General features: G+C 48.2%; 1 protein-coding gene across 4 annotated transcripts in view; it reads right to left on the bottom strand.

Annotated features, from left to right (window-relative positions):
* Positions 1-526: 526 nt before the first annotated feature.
* RTN4 (reticulon 4) overlaps positions 527-24,208 on the bottom strand; it is a 40,018-nt gene continuing 16,336 nt past the window's right edge. For 3 of the 4 annotated variants that reach the window (XM_027728206.2, XM_027728208.1, XM_039385664.1), the window contains 6 exons: positions 11,189-11,396; positions 9,221-9,359; positions 3,761-3,830; positions 3,103-3,149; positions 1,970-2,028; positions 527-1,569 (listed from right to left, as the gene is read on the bottom strand). In XM_027728206.2, coding sequence (XP_027584007.2) covers positions 1,527-1,569; positions 1,970-2,028; positions 3,103-3,149; positions 3,761-3,830; positions 9,221-9,359; positions 11,189-11,396 — 566 coding nt within the window. In that variant the 3' untranslated portion in view covers positions 527-1,526. Of the gene's footprint in view, positions 1,570-1,969; positions 2,029-3,102; positions 3,150-3,760; positions 3,831-9,220; positions 9,360-11,188; positions 11,397-18,118; positions 18,305-24,208 lie in introns of those variants that run through there. The other variant, XM_027728209.2, reaches the window with a different exon arrangement.

Raw genomic sequence — 24,208 nt, forward strand, 5'->3', positions numbered from 1 at the left:
TGTGTGGCAGAATTCATTAATTAATTAATCAAGTGATGTGAAAAGTACCTTAAAGCAATAGTGTGTGTCAGGAAAACACAGTCTCTGTTTCTCTGCTCTGGCTTCACGTATGAAGTGTTCCAAGGAACGCTGTATTAAACTGTAAACTAAAACATTAATGCATGAATTTATATTTTCAATGGTCAAGATGCCATTAAAGGAAAATCTCTGTCTCAAATAAATTTGGATACAAGTTTTCCATGTCCAGTTCTTAAATCCAAATAGCAAGTTGATCTGGAAGGACTCCTGGGACTTGCTTTACAATTCCCTTCCAAGCAGAAAATGGCCCCAAACATTGTGTCAAAACCCAAAGAAACCAAGACCCCTCAGACTTACAGGGAGCTGGAGCTGCCCAAGCTGGTTCCAGTGCCAGGAGAGGAGGAGCCGGAGGAGCCGAGGGACACGCTGGCACCACCTGGAGCCACCCCAGCACCTCCCAACAAACAGAGGGTTAGAGCTGCCTCAGACACCAAGTACCCAGGGCATGTTCTGTCTAGAAGCTTTATTGAGACTCGGGGTTCTGGGGGTGGGTTTTTTGCGGTTTTGTTGGTTTTTTACATTTCACAATGCATTCCACAGACTTAGTTCAGTACAGCTCAAACTGCAAGTGTAGAAATGTTCACTTCTCATTTCTTGCATAACAGGACAGGGCTTAAAAGTTTCCAAACAACATTTGCAGCATTAGATACTCGGTCCACAGATTATCAGAGTCTGAGAGCTGGAGAATTATTTGCTCAACTACTGTACATTTGTGCAACAAAGTGTGTAGCTGGAATTCTCTGTTACTCTATGTGCAGGTTCTTTGTTCGGGTCTCTGCTGTTGTTTCCAACAGATGCCAGTGTTTACAGAAGACCTTTGAGTTTGTCAGGCTCGAGCTTGGAGCTCGCCCAGGCCTCAGCCAGTTCTCTGAAGTACAAAGCACTGTGGAGCAGCTGAAAGATCTAAGCTTTGTGAAACACATATATATATATATTGGCAATTGATAAAACAATAAAATCACAATACAGCTATACTCATACCAAAAAGGCAAGATTTTTCAAAACTTGCTAAACTGGTATATTCTCCTAAAACATCTCATTTTAGAAAATCTGCATCAATCTACACAGACCATACACAGTGCACAGACTGGGAAGTGTTTGTTCTCCTCTGCCCCCCCTGCTCTCCCCTCCGGCTGCAGCACAACTACCTGGGTGAAGCATGTACAGCTCTCAGTCGTGGTATGAGCAGAGCTGCACAGGGGAAGGAAAGATGATTAGTTAGATCCATACATAGCAGCTTACAATACTTAACATGATGAAACACATGGCAGTCAAAACAGTTATTTTTTTTTTTCCTCAAACACTGCGTCGCTAAAAAATAAAGATCTGTGAAATTGCACTGCAATGTCAAGGGGTTTGCTATTCCCTGACCCTCCCCGTGGAAATCCAATGAGTATTTTTCCCCCTTAAAAGATGAACTTCCTATTGATAAGTTGCTTCGGGCTTTTTTATTCAGTTTTGCGCTTCAACCCAGGGATCTTTGCTTGGATCCTGCAAGAGGAAGGAGAAGGAAAAGAACAGCCTTTGAGTAACAAACAGAGAAAAAGTAGGTATAAACATAGTCTTCAAAACAGCAACATGTGAAAAGAACCATCACAACACAACTTTATAACAACTCTTCACTCCCCCCCTCAACTGCACTTGCTGAGGGGCTCAGGTGTCACTAATGGGTGGAAATCCAAAGATTTCCATTAGAAATAATAAAGGCTCAATTTAACACCAGCACCAGCAAGAAAGGAGGTGACTTTCTCACCATTCCAGAGTAAAAAAGACCTTTTTCCTCCTGGCACATGCAATGACACATTTGCTGCCCTAGACAGGAGTGGCACATGTACCAGGAACTGTCATCAGCACAAAGGGAAAGCAATGAAACCAAAGCAGAGCAACTCACTTTGCCATGGCATCTTTGACATTCTTGTTCACAAGTCCCAAGTAATGGTCGATTTGGGCCTGGAATTGAAGCAGACACAAGTTAGAGTCCAACTGTCCCTTTGCAGAGTCCTGGAGAAGCCCTGGGTGCAGTGGGAGCTCAGCCATGGGGATTTCCCAGTGATCCAGAGCTGCTGTGCCAGTGTTTGCCTCCAGGAATGCCCAGAGCACAGGGTCCAGCGGGCAAGGCCCCCATTAAACCCCCCTGGCTCCTGCCTGGTCCAGCCCAGCCAGCTGTGGGTGCCCAGCCAGGGCCCCTCAGGGCCCCCCAGAGCAGCAAAGCTGCTTAGCTGGGCCTGGTAACCAGCTTGAGAGGATTGAGGAGCCGGGCTAAGCCCCACCATCCGTGGCCATCCTCCTGCCCTGGGCTCCAGCTCTCCTTTCACTGCACACGAGGAGCTCGGAGGACCCCGTGGGGCTCCACCATCTGCTCCAGCCTCCCTTCTCCCAGTGCCAGCCTGGGCTCCGGGGCCCTTGTTTGTGAAAGGGGAGAAGAACGGCTAAGCCAGAGCTGGCTCCCCCCTCCTGTGCCCTGACCTGCCCAAGACAGTCCTGGCTATAATTTAATCACAGGCATTTGAGTTTGGCTCCTTCTTCCCTCCTCCTTTTACACTGGTGTCTCTCCCCAGGAACAGCACTGGACTGGGCCGAGCAGCTCCCACCTCCTGTTTTTGCCAGGGCTACAAATTCCACAGGGCTTCGGGAAACCAATCCTGAATATCAGCTCCAAAGAGGTTTCTTCAGGAATTGTTTTAGAGGTGCTGCCACAGCAGGATTAGCACACCTTGCCTAGTGCTGCTCTAGTCCTGACCAAAGCTGACCAGCACAGAAGGCCTCCAGGTTCATCAGGCCTTTTCCACAACTGTTTGCTGGGAAAACCTCTTCCAATTCCACCAGAAAGGAGGAGAGAACACACAGAAGTCTGGACTTCAAAATGAACTTGATTTTCTTGGCCCTGGCTCCTGGTTAAAGGCCTATTTTTAAAGGCTTTAAAGATTTTAAAAAACAAAATTAATTTTAGTTTTATTTGTTTCTGGTTCTGCTTCAAAAAAGCTGATTTTATGAGGCATTTAATGAATTCTATTAAACACTCACCTGATGTCTCTCATAAATAACAGGAACACTGAAGAGCGAAATCAAAGCTGGAAAAGAGCACATCAAAGGTATAAGTATTGACAACAGGGATGGTGTTCAGGCAAAACAAAGACTGGTTTCCACCCCTTGACCTGTCTGGCAAAAAGGTACAAGAAATAACTAAGCCCCAGACACAAATTGTTGGCCAGTTAATGAAATAATCCCTATTAAGGAGAGCCTGGGCTGTTCTCCAGGGCTCACTGTACAGTAAGTCTGGTCACAGGTCACTTTTCCACTGTGGGTTATGCAAATCCTTCCCAAAGGATGCTCGGGCATCACTTGGTTCTGACACTGAAGCCGGCCAGCTGTGGGATACAAGGAATAAAAGTGCAGTGGGACAGGGCCACAGCAGATCCTGTACCTCCCCAGAGTCCCAGCACAGCCAGGGCAGGCTCACCCTGACAGGGACAAGCACAGCAGACGTGCCTGTAAATACAACGTCTGGAAAACCAGCAGCCTCCAGACTCAAAATGATCTGTTGTGCAGTGTTACCACAGCCCTAGAAAAAGGCCCCACAGGTAACAGCTAAGGCCAGAGGAACAGGCTCCCAGAGTGGCCCAGAGCTCAGTGCTTCCCCAGGCAGGAGTGGCAGGAGCTGAAGGGAGTTGGCAGCACTTACCCAGGATCAGCAGTGTCAGACCATTGAACAAGGCACCGACATAAGTGAACACCCACATCAACACCGCAAACTGCAAAGGCAAAGGGAGCCCGTGAGCGCGGCCGGGACAGCACAGACCCTGCAAACCCCACTGCAAACCCCAACAGCACACCCCACAGCCCCACACCCCCTGCACAGCCCTGGAACTAGAGTGGGGACAGCCTGGCTGCAGGTGCAGGGCACGGGGCTGGAGTCACTGCCCGTGTCCTCTGCCCTCACTGCACTGCCACTGCCACGGCAGGGACGACGGCAAACAGCTCCCGCCTCCCACCCTCCCGAGGGGGCACAGGCCAGGAGAGGCTGAAGGGCTGGTGAGTGACACCGAGCCAGAAAGAAAGCAGGTCACTGCTGTGGGGGGCCCTGCAGCCAACTCTGGAGTGTCCACTGTGGCTCCAAACTGCCATCACCCTCTGCTCAGCAAAGCTCTCACTGAACCCTTGACTACACCAGGCAGAGGTTTCTGTCACATCAGAGGAAAGCCTGTCTAGGAGGTAACATGGTAGGTTTGGCTTGATTTACCTTTTTTCCTTAAAAAAGCCCAAAGGTGCTTTGGATATTAAAAGATTTAGGAAAGAGAGGAGTCAACAGTGCCCTAAAATGGAAGCTGGCTCCAAGTCCGAGGCAAGTTCAGAAGCCAAGACACCCCTCGTGCTGACAGACACCTGCAGCCTCACAGTGCCACATTCCAGGCTCCCTGTCCAGCCCTGTTCCTCCCTCCCGCTGACAGGCCCCGGTGGGACACAGGCTCTGCTCCACCAGCTCCACAAAGCTCTGCCCAGGCCCAGCCCCTCTGCCCGTGCCAGGTGGAGTGTCCCAGGCACACCTCTGACCTATGCCAGGGGAGGGGTGCCAGCTCTATTTCGGGGTAGGATTCCTCCCAAGGAAAATCAGCCAGTTCCATCTAGAGTTGCACGTCCAGGGAGGAGCTGAGCAGCAGCAGGGCTGGGGGTCACCAACAGTGGCTTTCCCAGAGTTGGTTCCCTCACACAGACCCCCAGCCCCGGGTCAGCCAAGCACAGGGGGGTATTTTCTGTGCAAGGCACCACAGAACCCTGGACAGACAGCATGGGAAGGCTGACATGGCACCAGGGAGGGAAAGAGCTGGGCACAGGGAACAGCCCAAGGTGAGACACCAAGGCAAGGATGGGACAAAGTGCTGGCAAGGAAAATAAACACCCAGTGAAGGGCCGAGGGTGGGGACCAGGATTCTGCTGACTGACCTGCAGCCAGGTCACTCTGAACTTATATATCCCAACCTCCAATTTTAGCTTATCTTAGGATGTAAAATACCCAAAGCAAACAAAATCAACAGCCAGAAACAAGATAAGGGCCTGACACTCAACACAAGTTTAATTCCATGACCTTTGAGATGAAATGAAGTTTACTGCAAGAGCTTCATTCAGAGCTGATCCCATTCAAAATTCAGGGGAATGAACTGCAAGTGATGCAGCTCTTTATCTGGCAGCACTCTGGGGACATGACAAAGCAGCACAAGGGGCACAAAGTCGACGCCCAGACTGCAGAGTTGCCAGCCCTGCACTGCCACTGAAGGTTTATCAAGAACAACAAAGCAGCTCTGCAAACCTTGGCCCAGCCCAGCTCTGCAGTGCCAGGGTGAGCCTGGCTGTGCCCTCCCTGCACAGGGCATTTTACTGGAGCAAACAATCCCAGGGCAGAGCCAGCACAGGCAGCACATCCCCCCCGGCCAAGGGGGAAAGGCTCCAGCTTTTACTGGGCAAAAAGCCCCCAGGTTTGTGATGGTTCACAAGGATTCTCTTGTGGTGAATTAACCAGCCTCAAGCACCCACAGTGAAGCATCCTGACAGCTATCCATGCTTTGTTCCCCATGAACACAATTCCCAAAGCCTCAGCAGCAGCCCAGTCAGCCCAGCAGTGAGGAATATTGCTGACAACTGTGCCCAGGGCAGAAAGTGTGAGTTTACGTAAGCAGAGGGGTAACAGGACATGAATCAATCCCAAAGTCCAACAATTATCAGAATTATCCAACCCTATTAGTGAGCACTGAATTTATGGCTCGAGAAAGAGCAAAATCCAGGAGTTCACGTTGGACTGACTCAGGCTTTGCTTCTCCCAAAGTCTGTCCAGAGCAGCACCAGAGTCTAAGTAGGTTTTGATCCCCTTGCCTTGCTGGGGCTGGGTGGGGCAGGGACCCCGAGCCCAGCCCCACACACGCTGCAGTGAGGGGCAGCTCTGGGGAAAGCTGGGGCTACAGAGCCCAGAGCTCAGACCCCCCTGCCACAGCTCCTCTCCCTGCACCCTTCTGACACCCCAAACAGGATGATATGGACACTCAATCCCACACTGAATTATCAGGCTCCAGGGTTTTTTCCCTTAGAAACAAGGCAAACCCAGGGACCACTAAAAACACTCCAAGGCTCACCTGAAACACGTCTAAGAGACACTTACAAGCACAAAAAGCTTTACCTGGAACACCTCCAAATGCCTAAAGTTTGAAGACAAGAGGAAAAAAAAGGAGCAGGCAGCCAGGATGGACCTGCAGAGCTGCTCCTGCCCTTCCCACGTGCAGGGCTGGGAATGCTCAGGGCTGTCCAGCCCAGCTCAGCCGAACCCTTCCAGAGCTGTGCTCACCAGCAAACCCCCTCCAGCTGATGGGCTGGCTCCAGCTCTGCCTGCCCAAAACCGCCAAATCCAGAACTGCCCCCATGTCCCTTCTTTACTACAGAACATTCCAGGCCCAGCCCACAGCTCTGTTTCTCGAACCCTCAGCAGTGCCAGGGCCAGCACAGCTCCCACTGCACTGATCACTCTCTACCAGGACAAATTGCACCTTCTCCCGGGACTCTGGCAAGGGCTCCTCTGGCACTACTCCTCAAGAGCTGTGAGGAATTTCTCCTTGTGCTACATAAATATTTAGAGTCCATTATAAGACTTCCCTGACTGAAGCATTGTTTAATAAAGAAGAAAAAAAATCTTCACGAGAGAGATTTTACAGCCGGAATTATTACACACAATAAACTGACCTGCAGACATTTTCTACATTACAGCTCTGTAACTTGAATTATACACAAACATATGATTTCCTATAGTGAAGATGTTTAAACTACATGAGCCAAGATATTTTTATTTTAAACCAGGGCCATTCTGTTACATAAGAGCCCAGAATTTCAACGTTCTCCTCGAGTACAAACTCTTCAAAAATCAGTAACTCGTGCTGGTGAACTGTCCTGACATTCACTGGCTTCATATAAAGGGTTGTTCCCAACCACCATAAATTAGACTAATTAACCTACATAAAACATTTTAAATGTCAGAAGGAGAGAGGGGAAACGAATTAGTTCAGCTGAACAAACATGTCTTTCCTATGTACTGCAGTATTTTAAAAGTGATTAGAGTGCCTTGAAGTCATTCTGGTTGGAATTAACTCTAATTCTAACATAATTCCTCCACAAGGCCTCATTTTTAAAGCAGTGCTCACTGGAATAGCAGTTGGCTGCTCACTCCTGTTTGACTACAAGGGGTTGGGATCTCTACACAAATGGTGTGAAAACTCTCCTAACCCAGAGCAAGGGCTGTACCACAAAGGGCTTCATCCCAAACACAAGTGACCTTGGGATTGAGTTGTGCTGTGCTGTTCTTTAATCAGATCCAAACACGACTTAATCACAACTGATCATGGCCAGAAAAATGACAAGAACAACTCAACCAGCTCCCCCAAAAAACACCTTCTCCTACACAGCCTTCCAAGGCTTCCAGAGGGAATGGACTCCCTGCAGGAGCCCTGCCCAGCCCCAGGTGCAGCTCTTCTGGCACAGACTGTGTGAAGGTGGAGCACAAAGAGAAACTGGATCTAGAAAGTGTGGGTAAGATGCCCAGGTCTGCCCCAGTTTCTATCCCACAAATCCCACAGAGACTTGGACAGCCTCCCTGTTTTCCCCATGCTTCACAAGGAACCCCTCCCCCAGCCCCACAACAACTCCAAGGACTTTACAAAGCACTAAGGAAGGGATTTACTGGAGGATAAAAGCAAGTTTTTTTCAAGAAGATTAAGCAAACTGAAAGAGAAGTGGACAACACATTGCACTTGGTAAAGGAAACACCCCTTTGAAAAACAAAGGAAGGTAACTAAAGCCTGAAAGGGGAGAATATAATTCTCTCAGAACAAAACTGAGGGTTTTCAGCCAATTCTTTTATTTTGGGGATTGGTTTTCTCGTGTTTTGGGTTTTTTTTCCCTTCTCTTTGTTTCATTTTGATTGTTTATTATTCTTCTTCTCTGTCAGTTTTGCTCTGCTGCCCTCAATAAATCCCATTAAACCCCACTTGGATGTACTGCACACTTCAGGCAGAGTAACTGCAAACCCTATTTCAGTGATTCACTAAAAGCAGCAGCTCTTCACTCCCAAATCCAGGGGCTGGGACAAGTGTCCACCTTCCCAGTAGCTCCAGGGGATCACTCAGAAGTGGACACGAGAACCCTCCTGTCCAGGCAGGGAGCTGTGTGCTAACCACAGACAGAAATCCAGAACACTGAGGCAATGCAGCCTCAAACCAGGTTTTCCAGAGGGACACATCCTGAATGCACATATTGGAGCAGTGGCTTGTTTTCTTAACAGATTCCTGCTGGGAATCACCAGTGAGGAGCTGGGATTTTATCCCCCTGTCCAAGTGCAGCTGAAGTTATCCATCCTTGCTATACCCAACTCTGTGCCTGAGGTACCTCCCCAGCAAACTGAACCTCGTTGTTTACCCAATGTTTAGCCATTGTTTGCAGGGAGCAGTGGGGTTTGCTGACCTGGTGTCCTAGTTAGAACAGCTGGGACCAGTTCATCACTGGGTGGGTGTAACCCAAAACTGGGTATTCTACAGCCTTCCGTGCCATTTCCCAGAAACTGTTCTCAACAGACCATTTACACCCTCTGCCCAGAGCAGCCCTGACTCCTCAGGCCATAAACTGGGTGTTAAGAGGCCCATGAGACAGGAGGATGCTCCTGTGCTCACACCCATTGTGGAACTCCCCGCCCTGAGGGAGGCACTGGGCATTCCTGCCTGAACTGGAGGATAGATAATCTTGGGGTCTTGGGACTTTTTTAACCACTCGTGGGATCCAGAGGAAGACTGAGGCCACCACTCTCAACCAGACTGAGACCACCACTTTTCAACCAGACTGAGGCCACCACTCTCACCAACAGGTGTTTTCCCCTCTCCTTTTCCTTTGGACTCAGGGGGCCCAAAGAACACCACTCTGTTCATGCCCCAGGGTGCTGGGTTATACAGTTGGGTTTTGTGAGTTAAAACCAACTGTTTGTCTGTATAATCATATTTATTGTATTATTTTATTAAATTGTTATTCTGACTTATAATCTCTCCTTTGAGTTGGGTTCATTTCCGTGCTGGTTTACCTTTAAAGCAGCACCTCCTCACACGGGGCAGGGAGGACTCACCTTCAGGGAATCCACCAGGTCGTCGACGAGGAAGAGGCGCCGGAGCTCGCGCACGGTGCCGTTGACGTGGCCCAGCACGACGTTACTGTACTTCTGGATGAGCTCCTCGGACACGGCCACGTCACAGTCCAGGTAGGCCCTGCAGGGAGAGCAGAGGGTGAGACCTCCCTGTGCCAGTGCTGCCCCACAGGGTCACACCTGGGACAAACAGCAGCCACGCATCTGGCTGTGTGACACAGGGGAAAACCTCACCAGGGGAGGAACCTCCAAAGGACACCACAGAACTGCCCGAGTCATTCTCAGTGAACCTTAATAAAAACCTCCACAATCTCTCAGGAGAAAAGAAAAACATCTATTTCTCACTGCTGCTTCCTCAGTCACACCCAGGCTCACCTTATACATGTGGGCAGGCTAACACATGGATAAGAAAAAATCCCACCAAAGCAACATATCCATTTATGCCCCTGGAAGGCACCTGTGGAGCTGCCATTAAGCTGCAACAAATCTATTATGGTGTGGGAAAATGAGCTAAATTTTTCACCATTTGCTAAAAAAAAAAAAAGAAAAAAAGAAAAAAAAAGACTTTCTTACAGTTAGTGACAGTTCTTTTGCATAAAGATATAAACCCCTATCTGGTTAGGTCTCCTTCCACTCCACTGCCACTTTTATCTGTAGCTGCAGTGGCCGTGGCCACATTTTCTGTCTTTAAAAAAGGTATAATTTATTTATCTAATGTGCTGGAGGAGGCAGAAGGAGCGAGGCAGCACGTCTGTAACAGGGAACTCATTTTACAGTTGTAAACTTTTACTTTTGGTTGGGAGGATTCTGCTTTGGGGTGGGTTTGTTTGATTATTTTTTTTTTATTTTAATAAAATATGCACAGTGGAGGCTCCTGTGTATGTCACTTAAGGCCAAGCTAAACATGACCTTGTGGCAAATCCAAGACAAACTGAAGTACTTTAAACGGTAACTGCAGCAGCCATTTCAGGGCTGTATTCTGCAATCACCCTTGGCTTCCATCTGCTCACCCTTCTCATCCAGGAGATATTCATCAAAAATTCAGTTATCTCATGGGATGTTACAAGCAAAAACATCCTTCTTGTAGCTGAAGCTACACAGACAAAAAGTAACCAACCGAGGATGTTGGACAAGAATGTCTGGAGGCTACTTAGGAATATCAGCATTTTTAGGAACAAACTGCAGAAAGAGCACAGGTAGAACAAGTTCTGCTTCTTCTTGTGAAGAAAGAACTTGGAAGCGTTGTTTGGATACTGAGGAGCAAACAGGATTTCAGCTGGGAATTATTCACCCTAAGGAGGGGGGCATTTTTTTTTGTCCCATACTGTACTAGGCTTGCAGTGGGTAAAGGAGGCACTGCATGTGGTGTGGGAGGAAGGGAGGGAAACCACAGCTGAGTGGGACAGGGCTGGCATGGAAACAGGGAACATGCACTGTCAGGAACAGGAAACAAGTCCTCTAACACAGGAATAAGTTTTCATTTCTTTTCAGATGCAGCTTTGCAACAACAGGCACCTGGATTCTGCCTCTGACAAGGCAGCCTTGGAGCTCAGAACAAACCACACATTTTAAAAGCATTCTTAAGAGTTCCAAAAAGATCAAAGCAGCCCCTTGTCACAGTTTAACCCCTATTATATTTATTCTGATTTTTGCTAAATAAATCGCGTTGCAAGTGCTGGGTATTCTTTAAATTCTGTCCCTGGTTCATATTCTAAAGGCCACACCGTTCTGAAACGTTCCACCAGACTGAAGGGGTTTATTTTTTAACGCATTCCCAGGGAAATCAACGCCCCTGTACCAAACCCTTGGTCCATTTCTGTATTTATCGTGGGACCACTGAGAAAAACAAACTGCGGGGAACACATTTTTCAGTCTAGAGACTATTTACGTTATTACCCAACGGGCCACCCTCTGCTTCCCACAACCCCACAAAGGAAGGGGAAATCCCACCTGAAGGGGTGGCCTTCATCAGACTTCTGGATGGCCTGGATGACTCCCTTGTATATCCTAAAGCTGATGGTGACCGAGAGCAGGGCCAGGGCGATGTAGGCTGTGACGCTGACGATGCTGAACACTGTTAATGAGAGCAGCAGGAACAGGCTGGCACCAAACACCACTCCCGTCTTCTTGATGTCTCGCCAGTAAAGCAGGTCAACAACTAGGATTGAAACAAGGGGAGAAATTAGAGCGAGGTACCTTTGGCATCCACGGGAACACAGGGAAACAGCACCGGTCACTCGGCTGCTGAGAGTCACCAAGAATGGAACGTGTCAAAGCAGAGCTGCAATCACAGCTAGAAATAGGTGAGTTAGTGCTGGTTCTGCACTGCACTCAGATCACTGGCATTACTGCTATCAGGGTTACCTCACATGCAACTGCTAAAATTTAAGAACAATTCTGCCCTTAAGCAATGTCAGAATCAATCTCTTCAGCTCCTGTGCTCTGTTCTGCACCAGAACCACAGCACTTTGTGCTTCAGTTCACCCCATTGTTGTGCATTCTGTGGAGGTCACTCCCAAAGAGAAGGATTCCAATTCCCTGTTAGGACAGATGACAAGACACTAACACATCTCTAAACCATTCCATCTTTCCAAGTCTGGTCGAGCAAAGGCCCTGCTCAAAGACTCATTAACAGTTCACTTTGTTTTCTTTGGATGGAAGCATTCCCAGGGGAGTTTATAATGTTGATTATGGGTGACAGACTGAGCCATCAAGAGGGAATAATCTCACTGAGATGTCAATCCAGGCTGAGTCTGCCGTGTTCCAATGCAAAAGACTTCATTTGCAAACCAAGTTTAGTTTTCCTTAAGCGACCCTCATTAGGGAACACAGCGTTGGGCCATTTTTAGCATCACTGCCCAGAGTAAACTACACCCTTGCACAAGCCTTAGGTAAGGGCTGACAGCACCCAGTGCAGATCTGTTTGCTTGCATTAGATACAGAGTTCAAGATAAATTATACAACAATTATTACTATTGCACTGCATGTTTAGTAATCCCACCTCCTCCTAAACATCACCAAAATTAACTGCAGAATAATGTACCAGAGTTCAGGACAGATTCTTTGTCTAAATGACTGTAAAAAAAAAGATTAAAAAAAAATTTGACTAATATTTCTTGCAGGATGAAAACCTGGTAATGCACCAACACTTAATTCCTGGCAGCCTCTGCAGGGCAGAGTCTGTGCAACACCTTTGTAGCTGCAACGTGCCAAGGCCGCTGGGGCTGTGGTGTGTTTTCACACAAGAACTTTCCAATTATTCCCACAGGGAAACTGCATTAAACTGAAGGAAAGATGAAAACCACGGTCAGAAAATTAAATCCATAATGCAAAAAATTAAATTCATAATGCAAAACATTGTATCCAAATATTCAAAGTCATGTTTCAGCAGAAATTTCCTGCAGCCCTCCAGAGACAGGTTAGAGCTGCACGAACACCTTCAGGGTGTGCCAAACCAGAAGTGCTGTGGGGAGAACAGCCTCCCCCCTCCAGCACCACCCAGGCACTGCTTCCCCCCAGCCTGGCTTCCCATCCCATCCCAGCAAACCAGGAGCCAGATGGGGCCCTGCAGTGGCCACCACGTGACGGCCCAAACATATGGGGTGAGAGATAGACCCTGCCCCGCCAATCCGAGTCCTCCTCCACCTCCGGCCCAGCCCAGCAACATTTGCCTGGCTTTCTTTGACTTTGCTCCTCGGCACAGAAGGGCCCATCAGCGTCTCTGTACACCCTGCACTAAGCAAGTCGAGCCTGTAAAAGGAGCTTATAAAAACAAATGGGAGATTGACTTAAAGGGCGTTGTAACCTGTAAACCTAAACGGAGCTGCAAGCAGCCCCCTGGGTGAGATCCTCAAAACCAGGCTTGCCAAAAACAGTCGGTGGATTTTGTGCTCCTAAATAATGCAAGAAACTCATTTCTTTCAGAGCATCTGCTGCAAATACTGAAGCTGTGTTTATTTTTAAGTTTATTTTTAAGTGCAACTTGAGCATCCATCCATTTGAGTTTGGGAGCTGCCCCTGTATCAGGTGACACCGAGTGTGAGCCCTGCTCCCCTTGCAGCAGCACTGGTGCTGCAAGTGAGAGACTCCCTCCTCTTTAAAGCCTCTCCACTGACAGGGGGCTCTTTGCTCCATAGAAAATCACTTATTCCATGCATTAATGCATTAGAGCAGTTCTAAGGAATGCAAAGAGAGCGATTCATCCCAGTGAAGGGTTCCAGGAGAGAGAAACAAAGGTAGGCTGCTGGAATTAAAGCACAAAGCAAATGCCAAACGGCCTTTAGAGACCCATCAAGTCCTTTGTTCTCGGTAATCAATAAGAAAAATCCCCAAGCCAGGAGCTCCCAGACCAGAGTGAAGCTGCACATGGAGCATTTTTCCTCGTACCATCTCCTCTCCATTTGGAGAAGGAACAAATGAGCCTCAGCTTAATGACATATGGATCTGGTTTCATTTAAATTCCTCAAAGGAAACTCAGTGGTTTATAATTCTGCAGTCCAGGAAAGCACACAATGCCAGTAATTTATATTCTACTGATGAGAAACAGGTACTTGCATTTATTTCTAAAGGAAAAGATTCAAAGCATTACTCGAAGCAGCTTTCTGGCTTTAACCTACATGCAAGATATTCACAGCAAATGAAAAGAAAAAAAAAAAACAAACCAGAAAAAACCGAAAGCAATTCTGAGGAACAGCCCTGCAATATCTTCCCTTATGGAAACTGTTGTAAGCTTTCTTTTCTACAATCTGAAGAATAATCTCACGCATGTAACGCCCGTAGCCCAGGCCTATTCTAACCCAAGAACAGCTGCCTACATTTGGTAAGCACGAACTGGCACTTGGCACGTCTAAAAATAGTGCTGCTCCATCCGTGCCTTACATGCACAACTCATCCGGTTACATTCTGCTTTTAAAGCAAGTGCTAACAAAGCTTTCTCGCCGTATTTCTAAAAATCTGAAAGAAAAAGGCTTTTAAGTTACAACCGAACAATTAACACCGGGTTTGACGATAAAAGAAACAAGCGGTCCGACATATATTTAGCGCGATAATCCTCTTTAAAAAAGCAACCCTTTGAACCGAGCGCCCGCCTCTTTCTTTAGAAAGAGCAATGGCCAGGGGAGAGCCGCCCGCGGCCCGCAGGTGCCCAAAGCAAAGCGAGGAGAAGCACTGACCCATTTTGGCCTCCATCTTGAGCGTGCAGCTCGCCGGGCTCTGGCAGCGCTCGGCCCCGCCGCTTTCCTCTTCCTGCCGGGGCGCTGCGGGGTCGGAGCTACGCAAGCTCCGCCAGCCATCCCAAAGGCGAGGGGCCGGCCCCAAGGGCCCGGGAACGCAGCTGTGCTGGGGCTCCCGCCCGGGGAACAGCTCCCCTCTGTGCGCGGCGCGGCCCAACAATCCCGCCGCTTCAGCGCCGAAGAAAGGCTGTTTGTGCCGCGGCACAGGGCAGGGGAACACTGCGGGATTTACGGACGTTACACTGGGACCTTTCTGTAATCTGGAAGGTAAGCACAGAGCCTTTATGCTGCTCTGATAACAGCGCACAGGCACGGGGCAGAGCCTTTTCGGGGCAGCTGAGGAACGGCCGGGGCTGTACCAACCCAGAGCCGGGACAGCAGCGCTGAGAATGGGCAGCTTTCAGGGCAGCGTCACAGCTGTCACCGGGCACACTCGGCTGGGAGAAAACCCACGGCAAACCCCACAACACCACCGCAAACGGGTGTCACTCCTGTCCAGACAAGCCTTTTCCAGCTACACTTCAGAAACTCCACATTCACACACGATGTGATCTCCAGGGCTCCCTTGCAGCTCCACATTCCAAGCCCAACCCCGAGGAGAAGCCACCAACCATCAGGTGGTCACCGTGTCCAGCACCAGCCCCACCAGCACTCCAAAAGTGGACGTTTTCAAGGCTTCCTGCCTCAGAAAGATCATTTAAAATTCCTGTTCGTGTCCTAAAAGGAGCAGAGACTGGGCCACAGAACTGAAGGCTCCGTTCACGCTCCTCAGACACATCAGGAGCCGGTTTGGTCCTCGAGTGTCTCCCTGCAGGCCAGAACCAACCACACAAGCCCTGGCTGGTGGGAGCGGGTGTTCCACATGACTGCACGTGGGGTCCAGCACGTGGGGCCGACCCAGCCCAACAGAGCCTTCCCTGTCCCAGGGACAGACGTCCCCCGGAGCAGCACGTCCAGCGGGACGCATCCCAAAGCTCACCACACAAGGCTGCATCACGCACGTTCCAGACCTGGCACATCTGCCCCACAATCCCTAACCAGAAAATACAGATTTCACAGCCTAGCACTAGCAGATTCTCAAAAAACCACCCCAAATATTATGTAACCATTCATTACTAACAAGCCAAAGAGGTGCTTTTCTCTCAGTTCTACTTAACCATATACTCGTTCATGTGGGCACAATGTACCAACAATCAGTCCAAAGCCCTGATTATTCATGGAAAAAATTAAAAATATCCAGGCCTGCACAAGCCTATGCAACCTCTGCCATCATTCAACTGAGCTGAACCAGAATTCAGACAGACTTTTCAGCCCATTACTTAAAAAATATGAATCCTGGGACGGCCTGGAAGTACAGCTGTGGTGTTCATCCTGCCATTAGCAATATTCAGCCATTAAAACTTGACAATGCGTTGAAATCACTAAAAATTAAATAAATGAATGCTGCATTTCAGTGCAAATTACTCCATAGGGCCTGTCTTTAAAAGAGCTAAAAATAAAAGTCATGCCACCCCCAGGGTAAACCTATTTCACGCTGCCTATCTAGATGATCAATACCACAGGTATTAATCAATACCACAGGTTGTACCACTCGCATTTTATGCTGGTTCCTCACCTACAGCACACCCATCACATCTGAATTTAGGGTTATGGTCATTAGAAAGTTGTGCTTCAGCTGCCAAGTCCAACTGTGAACCCACACTTTTCGCTCTTCCCTGGTTTTCGAAGTAATTCTTTTTGAAAGGCATTTTTTAGCATGGCAAGGGGCATGTTGCAATCTTTGCTTCTCTATTTATTTTGGGGCACCACAAATAGTGCAATCGGTCCCTGAACTTTACCCATCGTTCTCCGTGCCCCTGGAGCCTGACCTAAGGAAGGAGGAACACGAAACACAGTGACTTCATCTTGTTCTAAACAACACAACACACTAAGCCAGGCTTCAGCAGCTGCAGGAGGAGAGGAACCAGGCTCTTCTCCTTCCCTCAAAACCCTCCTGTCTGCTTCCATCTTCCTTCAGGCCTCATCTGTACGAGTTAAATCAGAATTAAACCTCAGGGCTGTGGGGGCTTCCATGGAGGGAGAACCAGGCACGAAAGCAGCTTCCTCCACCTCGGGGGACGTAAAAACAAGGAGGGGGATTTCAAAAGCTGCTCGGAGCAGCTTTGCCAGCCCCAAACACCCCCAGGCCAGGGCAGGCGTGCTGGGTTCACTGCGTGATGCTCCCGTGACCCCCTGCCCAGGTGCATCCCCCTGTGCATCCCCCCCAAAGGGTGCCACGCTCAGGACGGGCAATTCCTGCCTTTTAAACCAAAAGAGGAGTCCAAGATTGCCAAGGCCTCAAATTCCAGGGTTGGAAATGTCTGCTTTCAGCGGCACTGAGGGACGGACCACCAACCCTGCTCGGCTGGTTGGAAAGAAACCTGAGACCTCAAAACTGGGCCTCAGCACCCAAAGGGAACCTGCCTTTCGGTTTCTACACAAACCTCCTCACCTCACCCCTTTCTTTTTTTGTTTGCCTTTCCTTTTTTTCCTTCCCAACCCCAAGAATTTCAGGCCTGCTGTATGAAACACTGACCATTTCAACTACTCACACACGACAACATATTACAAAACAGAACATTTTTTCTTTATATTTTACAGCCCTTTAACGAAAGATTAAACTTTGAGAAGCTTATTTTGCAGAGGGAAAGTGTTTTCACCTGCAGGGTTTTTTGCTACGTATTTAGGTACTGCTAGAGCATTCTGTGGATTCCAGCTGGAATTTTTGTCCAAGTGGAAAAAAAAAACCAAACAGATTTTGAACAACAGTTATAAAAAAAAAGAGTAAAAGTTCATAAGCACCAAGCACGACAGGCCCCTTTAAAAAGATATTTAAGGATCCAGAGATGATTAAATTTTTTTGAAGCTTGTCCTGTTGATAAAGTATGAAGATTATGTATTCAAATAAGGCTTAAACTCTAACACACTGAGCACTAATGTAATGATCCACAGAGATTTACACTGGAGATCTCCCATTGGTGCTTACAGGAACAAAGGTCAGCACCACACTAATTTAAGGTTAGCTACTTATTTACCTCAAACAATTCGATATTAGGGCTGTAAATCCTGACAAATCAGGCACAGTTTTACCTAGAATTCAACAGACTTATGAAAAATCCAAAGCAAACATGATTAAGGGTAGATTTCAAACACAGTACCTTGAAAAGAAACCCCCCCCACGGTCTGCAGGCGATTTCTCCTCATAAAAAAAATTAAAACACGACCTGCAGACACTGTGTTTTATTCAGTTAATGGCTGGTATTGATAAATTATTAATAATCTAGAAATTTCCAAGGCACAGGCACTAAATCCGGACCGTGCTGGTGTTCGTGCCACACACTCCCAACAAGCCGTCCATTAATATGCTCTGTGGGGCTGGAAAAGATCTGCAGTGTCACACGAGCTGCTTCACCTACATAAATTATTGATTCTTCTGCACTGCTCGTTTTTCCCCATTTTAACCCGCAGCTTTTGCAATCCCCAACATAAAGCACAAGGATCTCCCATCTTGGAGCCATTTCCCGATCCAATACGTGCTACAAACCCCCTTGGCTGCGAACAACCCGGAAAATCAGTTAAAAAAAAAAAGGGGGAAAGAATAAATAAATACCCTTATCCTTCCAGCTGCTCGGCTGACTGTCCATCTCTCCTGAGCCGCGGTGTGCCCTCCAGCCGGGGTTCTCAGTTATGCATTCCAAGGGCAGAGCTGCAGGAAAGGACCCTCCAGCCCAGGGTGGGACTCATGGGCTTCCCCGGCAGTCTGCAGTGGTGCTGCACTGGTGCTGCAGGAGCGGGTCAGCTGACGGGGTGTGGAGCTGACGCAGTGCTGGCAGCGCTGCCACGGCCCCAGCGCCGCCCCAGCGCCGGCTCCGAGCCGCTGCTGCTCCTCCCGGCAGAGCCGCTGCTGCTCCCCCGGCAGAGCCGCTGCTTCCCGGCACGGCAGCTCCAGAGCATGGGAATGCCGGCCAGCGGGGCTCGCCCGCCTTAACAAAGCCCAACCAACCGCCCTAAGCGGCTTTCGCAGCGCCGGCTAAAAGTAGGCACCAGACGGGCTTTAAATAGATTGATGGCTTTTCAAAGAGCGCGAGAGGCGTTTCCAAAGCTCCCAGATGTATGGCTGCCCCTCGCCGCTCCAAACAAAGCTGTGCCACACAGCTGTGCCACACCTCTGCCTGGCAGGGACACGCCAAAGGAACCTTTCTGTGCCGGCAACAAAGGCAAGGGGCTCACACACAGGACACAGTCAGTCCGTTTGCTGGTGTCTTCAGTCCTTATTCATCTTAACGGAGGCTGGAGAAGAAGTTATCCAGCCCTTCACCTAATTCCTACAAGCAAACACCTTCCCCTTTTTTTATTTTCCATCAGCATTCTCTGTTGGCAGGTGCTGACCCGGCAATTCAGCGTTAAAAACAGGAACCTCAACGTTTACACTCACGACATATAGAAAGTAACGTATTGCACAGGCACAAAAATGAACTAGGGAGCCCAAGTCTGAAAGAGAAGAGCTGGGAGAATAATGCTGTCGTTTTGTTTCAATCTCTGCTAAAAAAACCAGTTTGGAGACTCTTCTTAAGATCTGGGGCTGATAGCAAAATGCTAAAACCTCCTCTGCACTGCTCCAAAACCTCCTGAAAATTTGATACACCATTTTCTAAAGAACTGGAAAAGGGCATTCCTGCATTTCCAGAAAAATACCATAGACCAGGTGGGCCAGAGATTCTAATTCAGGTCTTAAATAGACAGTTTTACTTTTCATTAGAAAATCTTTCACTGAGAAGGTTCACTACAAATTTACCCAAAAGCCCTGTTTTTTACTTACGCTGCTACATAAATTTAAGGCCTCCTTTGACAACAAGATCTATTTTTACCTTCTGCAAAGATGTGCATTTCAGTCACAATTCCAACAGGTAAATCCAAACACGTGCTACAGGAGGGACCTGGGAAGTTTATATTCCAACATCACAGTGCAAGCAAATGGGAAAAGATGCACTGCAGAAAAAAAAGGACAAAACAGGTCTGAAAATGTGCTTGTCTTTGAGCTGAACTGGAAACCACAAAATCTGTGGGTCTCCTTCTGCACTTGTACTGTCACTAAATTAGACAAAAATAGGATGCTTTCAAAGGTCTTCTCACTAATTGTCAGATTTGTGAGGATACACGATTAAAGCCTCTTAATTTCCTATTCTTTCTACCACAGACTTCAAATAGTGCAATTATGCAACTGCTCCCAAGCAGACATTTTGTGGTGGCCACGGCAGAGCGGCAGCAGCCAGAGCAGGGACACCATTCCCAGCGATCCGCTCGCTCCCCCCACAGGAATTCCTCCTTGCCCTCCAGATCCTCCTCTTCACTCGTGTTCACCCTCATCCCCCTGGACTCACAGCTCTCAGTTCAGGCAGGACGTGACCCTGTTCTACACCTAAACTGGGCACCAGCACTGCCAAACTGCAGAAAGAAGGGCAGTGTTCCAGCAGGAAATTCCAGGCCATTTACACCAAAAACTGCCCAACTCCCAGGCTGCTTTACCTTTAAGAGGTGCTTTTATCAACCCAGCCAGACAACTCGGGCACAATCAGTTCTGAACACGTGCCAGGGAACAGCCCTGGTTCCAAGGGGCAGCTCGGGGCAGGGGGAGCACTTCGCTCACTCCCCAGGCACACACTGAATCACCGTGGGCAGGGGGACTGGCACCAGCATTCCCGCCTTCCCCAGGGCAGGATCCCACCTCCTGGTGCTCCCCCTCCATGCTGCTGCCCATCCAGCTCTCTGGGAAAGTGGAGACTTACCCCAAATGCTCCACTTTGTCCACAGTGCTGCCACTCTGCAGGGAACTCCCCCAGGCCTGGCTCTGCCAGCAGCCTCAGCTACACAAGTCTTTGCCTCTCAACAGGGGCCCTGAGAGCCCTAAGTTTACGTCTCTCCTTCAGAAAAACTTCTCTCCTTGCTTTGTTTTTTCCTCATTCCTCCTACTCTGTGAGTTCACCCTGGAATCGGAGTCTCCATTTATTACTATTTAACTGGTTGCATAAAAGACAACCTGAGCAAGCAAAGAATTGAAGAATACAATGAGATTAAATTAAATCAAATCAAGACTCTATGTTGAATTAAATGGAATTTTATCAATCTGCTTCTGGAAGAAACTCCAGACGTTCCAAGGTATTTTTCTTCCAGCGAAAACCAACAAAAAAACCTAAACAAAACACTTCCCATCTGCTGAATGGCTCCATTTAAGTCACTACAAACACAAAGTAACAGAAATGACCCAAATGTGCTGGTGTCAGGCAGAATTTCTAATGCCCTTTATGCTTCACACAACTGCAGTGACCTGGTTTGCTGTTCCAGCATCACAGGAAATAGCTTATTTCTGCCCCAGTGTTTTGGGAGTAAAGAGGAAAGATCTGGTGTTAGGAACACTCTCTCAAAGCACATTTCCCATTTGGATTTCAGCTTTGCATTTGCCCCCTCAGGAAAATTCAGGAAATGTAAAATATTAGTGATTAGCTGCACTCCTGAGTGCCTGTAAGGAAAGCAAATAAATCAGATTTAAGGTGAAAGGAATGATGGTGAAACTCACCCTGAAACAAGGGTGTCCTGGGAAACCAAGTGCCCTGATAGCAAAGACCTCACCATTATTTCCAAATAATCTCAACAAGAACATACTGAGAGATCTAAACTGCCAATCTACATTTTAGAACACAACTTCGTTATGGTCAGAGGTTTTGGGTCTGTAATCCAATAATATAAATATCAATAATATAAAATCTTCCACATCCCTTCAATCAAAACCAGGTCTATGGAAAGCACGATTTTCCAGTATATTTGGGATAACGAATGATTCCCTATCAGAGATTAAAGTCTGTGCAACAGCAGGGCTGGGATATACAATGTGTATATTTAGTTTTCAGACTGTCCAAGCTGGGATGGAGTCCCTCGTGTCCCAGCTCAGTGACAAACACTAGGTGGCATTAAAGCCTCTCCCAGGAGCTGGGTTAAGCCAGCACTGCTCCTCAGGCCCTGCTGCCCTGTCCTGCTCTCACACCCCCAGCACAGCCCAGCAGCACACAAACCAATCTGAAGTGGGGAACACCCCTCTGCGGTCCCAGCTTCATACACGGCGATGGAGCTCAGGATGGCCATTTGGAGCTCCAGTGAGGGAAACAGTGAAGCAGCTCAGAGCCAAACACAGCAGGGCCTGAGAAACACAAGTTTGGAAAAAGTATCACTGTATCCGGGCCAGCAGGAATTGCTGCTGTTGCAGGGAGGGGTTTGCCCTTGAGAGTGTTACAGTTGTTACAAGGTTTCTTTATAGTTAACGACAGTTCTGAATTTATTGGGCTTTTTTTGGTGGTGGTTGTTCCTCGAACCTGTGCAGCTCTCAAGTACCAGGTCCCCGAGGTCACACACATAAAACAGGTTACCCAAGGGTGTGCCAGGCAGCACTAAACAAACCTCCTTCTACCCAGGGGCTCTTCAAAGCTTTACTGGAATGGTCAAGTTTAGAAAATACCTGCAGCCTTTTCAGAGTCCCTGTTAGCTCCCTGGGGACTCACAGCACACTGGCCTTTAGGCTAGTTTCCAAAAAACAGCACTGCTCAGTGAGCACTGAAGATCCTGGGGTTTAAGTGCACCAGTAAGGCAGTTCAGAATAATTAACAACCATCAGTCACAGTCCCACCACCTGCATTCCAGAAGTCTTAAGGCCCAGTAAAATCTACTTCAGTTCCACTACTGGGAAGAGAGGAGAAACCCCCACACAATAAAGGTAAACTCAGAAGGTCAAACACGTGCACAGATGCACCTGGCCTATTGATGAACTCCTCGTTGGTTCTTCAGTGACACTCTGAAATTGTGCCTAAGCAGTGTGGCATCACAGCACACAACTCACGTTGTTCAGGGCTTGCCTCAGAGGCCCAGTTCTGTATTCTGGAATACAGCAGAAGCGAGCAAAAAAGCAAACAGCAGAGCATGGAGAAAAATCCAGAAGAAATGGCCCCTTTTTGAGTTGGTATTCTCAGCTGTTTAGCTTTAAGCAAGTGTTCCTCCAGAATAAAGAACAAATTTCTTCCCAAACAACACAGCACGTCACAAACGAGAACTGCAGCTGCTTTAGGGCCAACACAGCACAGCCAGACTGCAGTGCCCCAGCCCAGTTCACACCAACACTGCCACAGTTGTGCCCCAGCACTGGGCCACTGGATGGGAAAAGGACATTCAGCTCCCTCCTGCTCTTGCAGATGGGTTTGTGCACTCCTCTGGCAGCTCCCCAGAGTGAGCAGAGCAGCAGCTGTGTCCTCCTCAGAGCCCAAGGAAGGGTGTCCCTCCCCAGGCAGTGCTTGGCCACCCCCAGTCTGACCCACGTCGTGGTTAAAGACCCCTCTGCAAAGGTCTCCTGTTACAAGAACTCACACAGAAGCTCTGTAAGAAGTGTAGTGGTTTGGTTTGTCTGCTCTGGTTTTTTTCAAAGCAGTCTGAGCTCTAAGCAATTAACCCTTGACATGAAGTCCCAGATCCACAGCAGCTGTTCTCCAGACAGTATGATCTGCTGGAAGTCAGAGGGAAAGGAGAGGAGACTTTGCTGAACACACTCAGTGTTTTAGCGGTGCAGGTATCACTGAAATTCCACTCCAAGGGAAAAGGAAAACTCTCCTTTCTGCCTACCTGTGTGTCTAGAAGAGGTGAGACAGGAGAAATGGCAGCTATCATGCAAAAGTCAACAGAAATACAACATTTTGCACCTTAATTTCCAAACCCTTTTTCTTTTGCATCAACACTCACGTTCTCCTCAACATTCCCGTTCTTCCCTTCCAACTCAGGATGTCCCGTGATTCTATTTTATAAACGCAGCCTGCAGCTGCTGCACAAAGACACCACTGCTGCTGAGTCAAACTAACCTCTGGGTTTCTGTTTAGAGCACCAAAGAGTGCTTCTGCAGGAGCTGGTTTTTAGTGTAAATGCTTCTGGTCAAGGCTTAAGTAGCAGCAGTGCTGAGATATCCCACAGCACTCCTTTGGTCTACAAGGGCTGGAATGTCCCTAAGTGTTCAGTGTGGAGAACAAACTGCAACATGACAGTGCTCTTATTCTTCCTTCGACTTCCTGCTACTGTAACTGCACCTGAGAAAAATTAACCACAACCAAGTGCAAGCCTGACCTGAAAGAGAAACAGAAATTAATACCTGGGCTGTGTATAAACCAATTTTAGCATCTGCAGGATACTCAAGTTCTTAATGGCCACTTTTCTAGTAACCTGAATGTTCAGCTCCCTTTTGTGCAGCACTTGTTTTAAACCACTGGCTCTGATCTAAGCCAGGCTGCAGTGTGGAGATGCACAGGCTCTTTGCCAGGTTCCAGGCAATACAGGAGCAGAAGGGTTATTTTCCTAAGTCTGATGTCTAAACTGTTAAAGCAAAGGAAGAAATGCCTCTTTCAAATGAGGTGCACACACCACCCATGGCTTCCTATCCCAGTCAGAGAGTTTGGGGGGCCACCCAGTGCCAGGGAGGCTGTTTCTGCATCGACACACCACGGGCAGGAGAACTGAAGGAGAACACTGGAGACAGCGAGTCCATCCCTGATAAACAGAAAAAAGGCACTACAGCAATCAGAATATGGAAAAGGTACAAGTGCAGGCACTAACGGTGCCTGTTACCCCCGGCCTGCAGAGAGAAGTTCACAGAAAGACACTTAAAAAGAGCAAGTTA

Source organism: Pipra filicauda, unplaced genomic scaffold, assembly GCF_003945595.2.
Source record: "Pipra filicauda isolate LSUMZ 115617 unplaced genomic scaffold, ASM394559v2 scaffold118_size2161507_pilon, whole genome shotgun sequence".
Lineage (NCBI taxonomy): Eukaryota > Metazoa > Chordata > Aves > Passeriformes > Pipridae > Pipra > Pipra filicauda.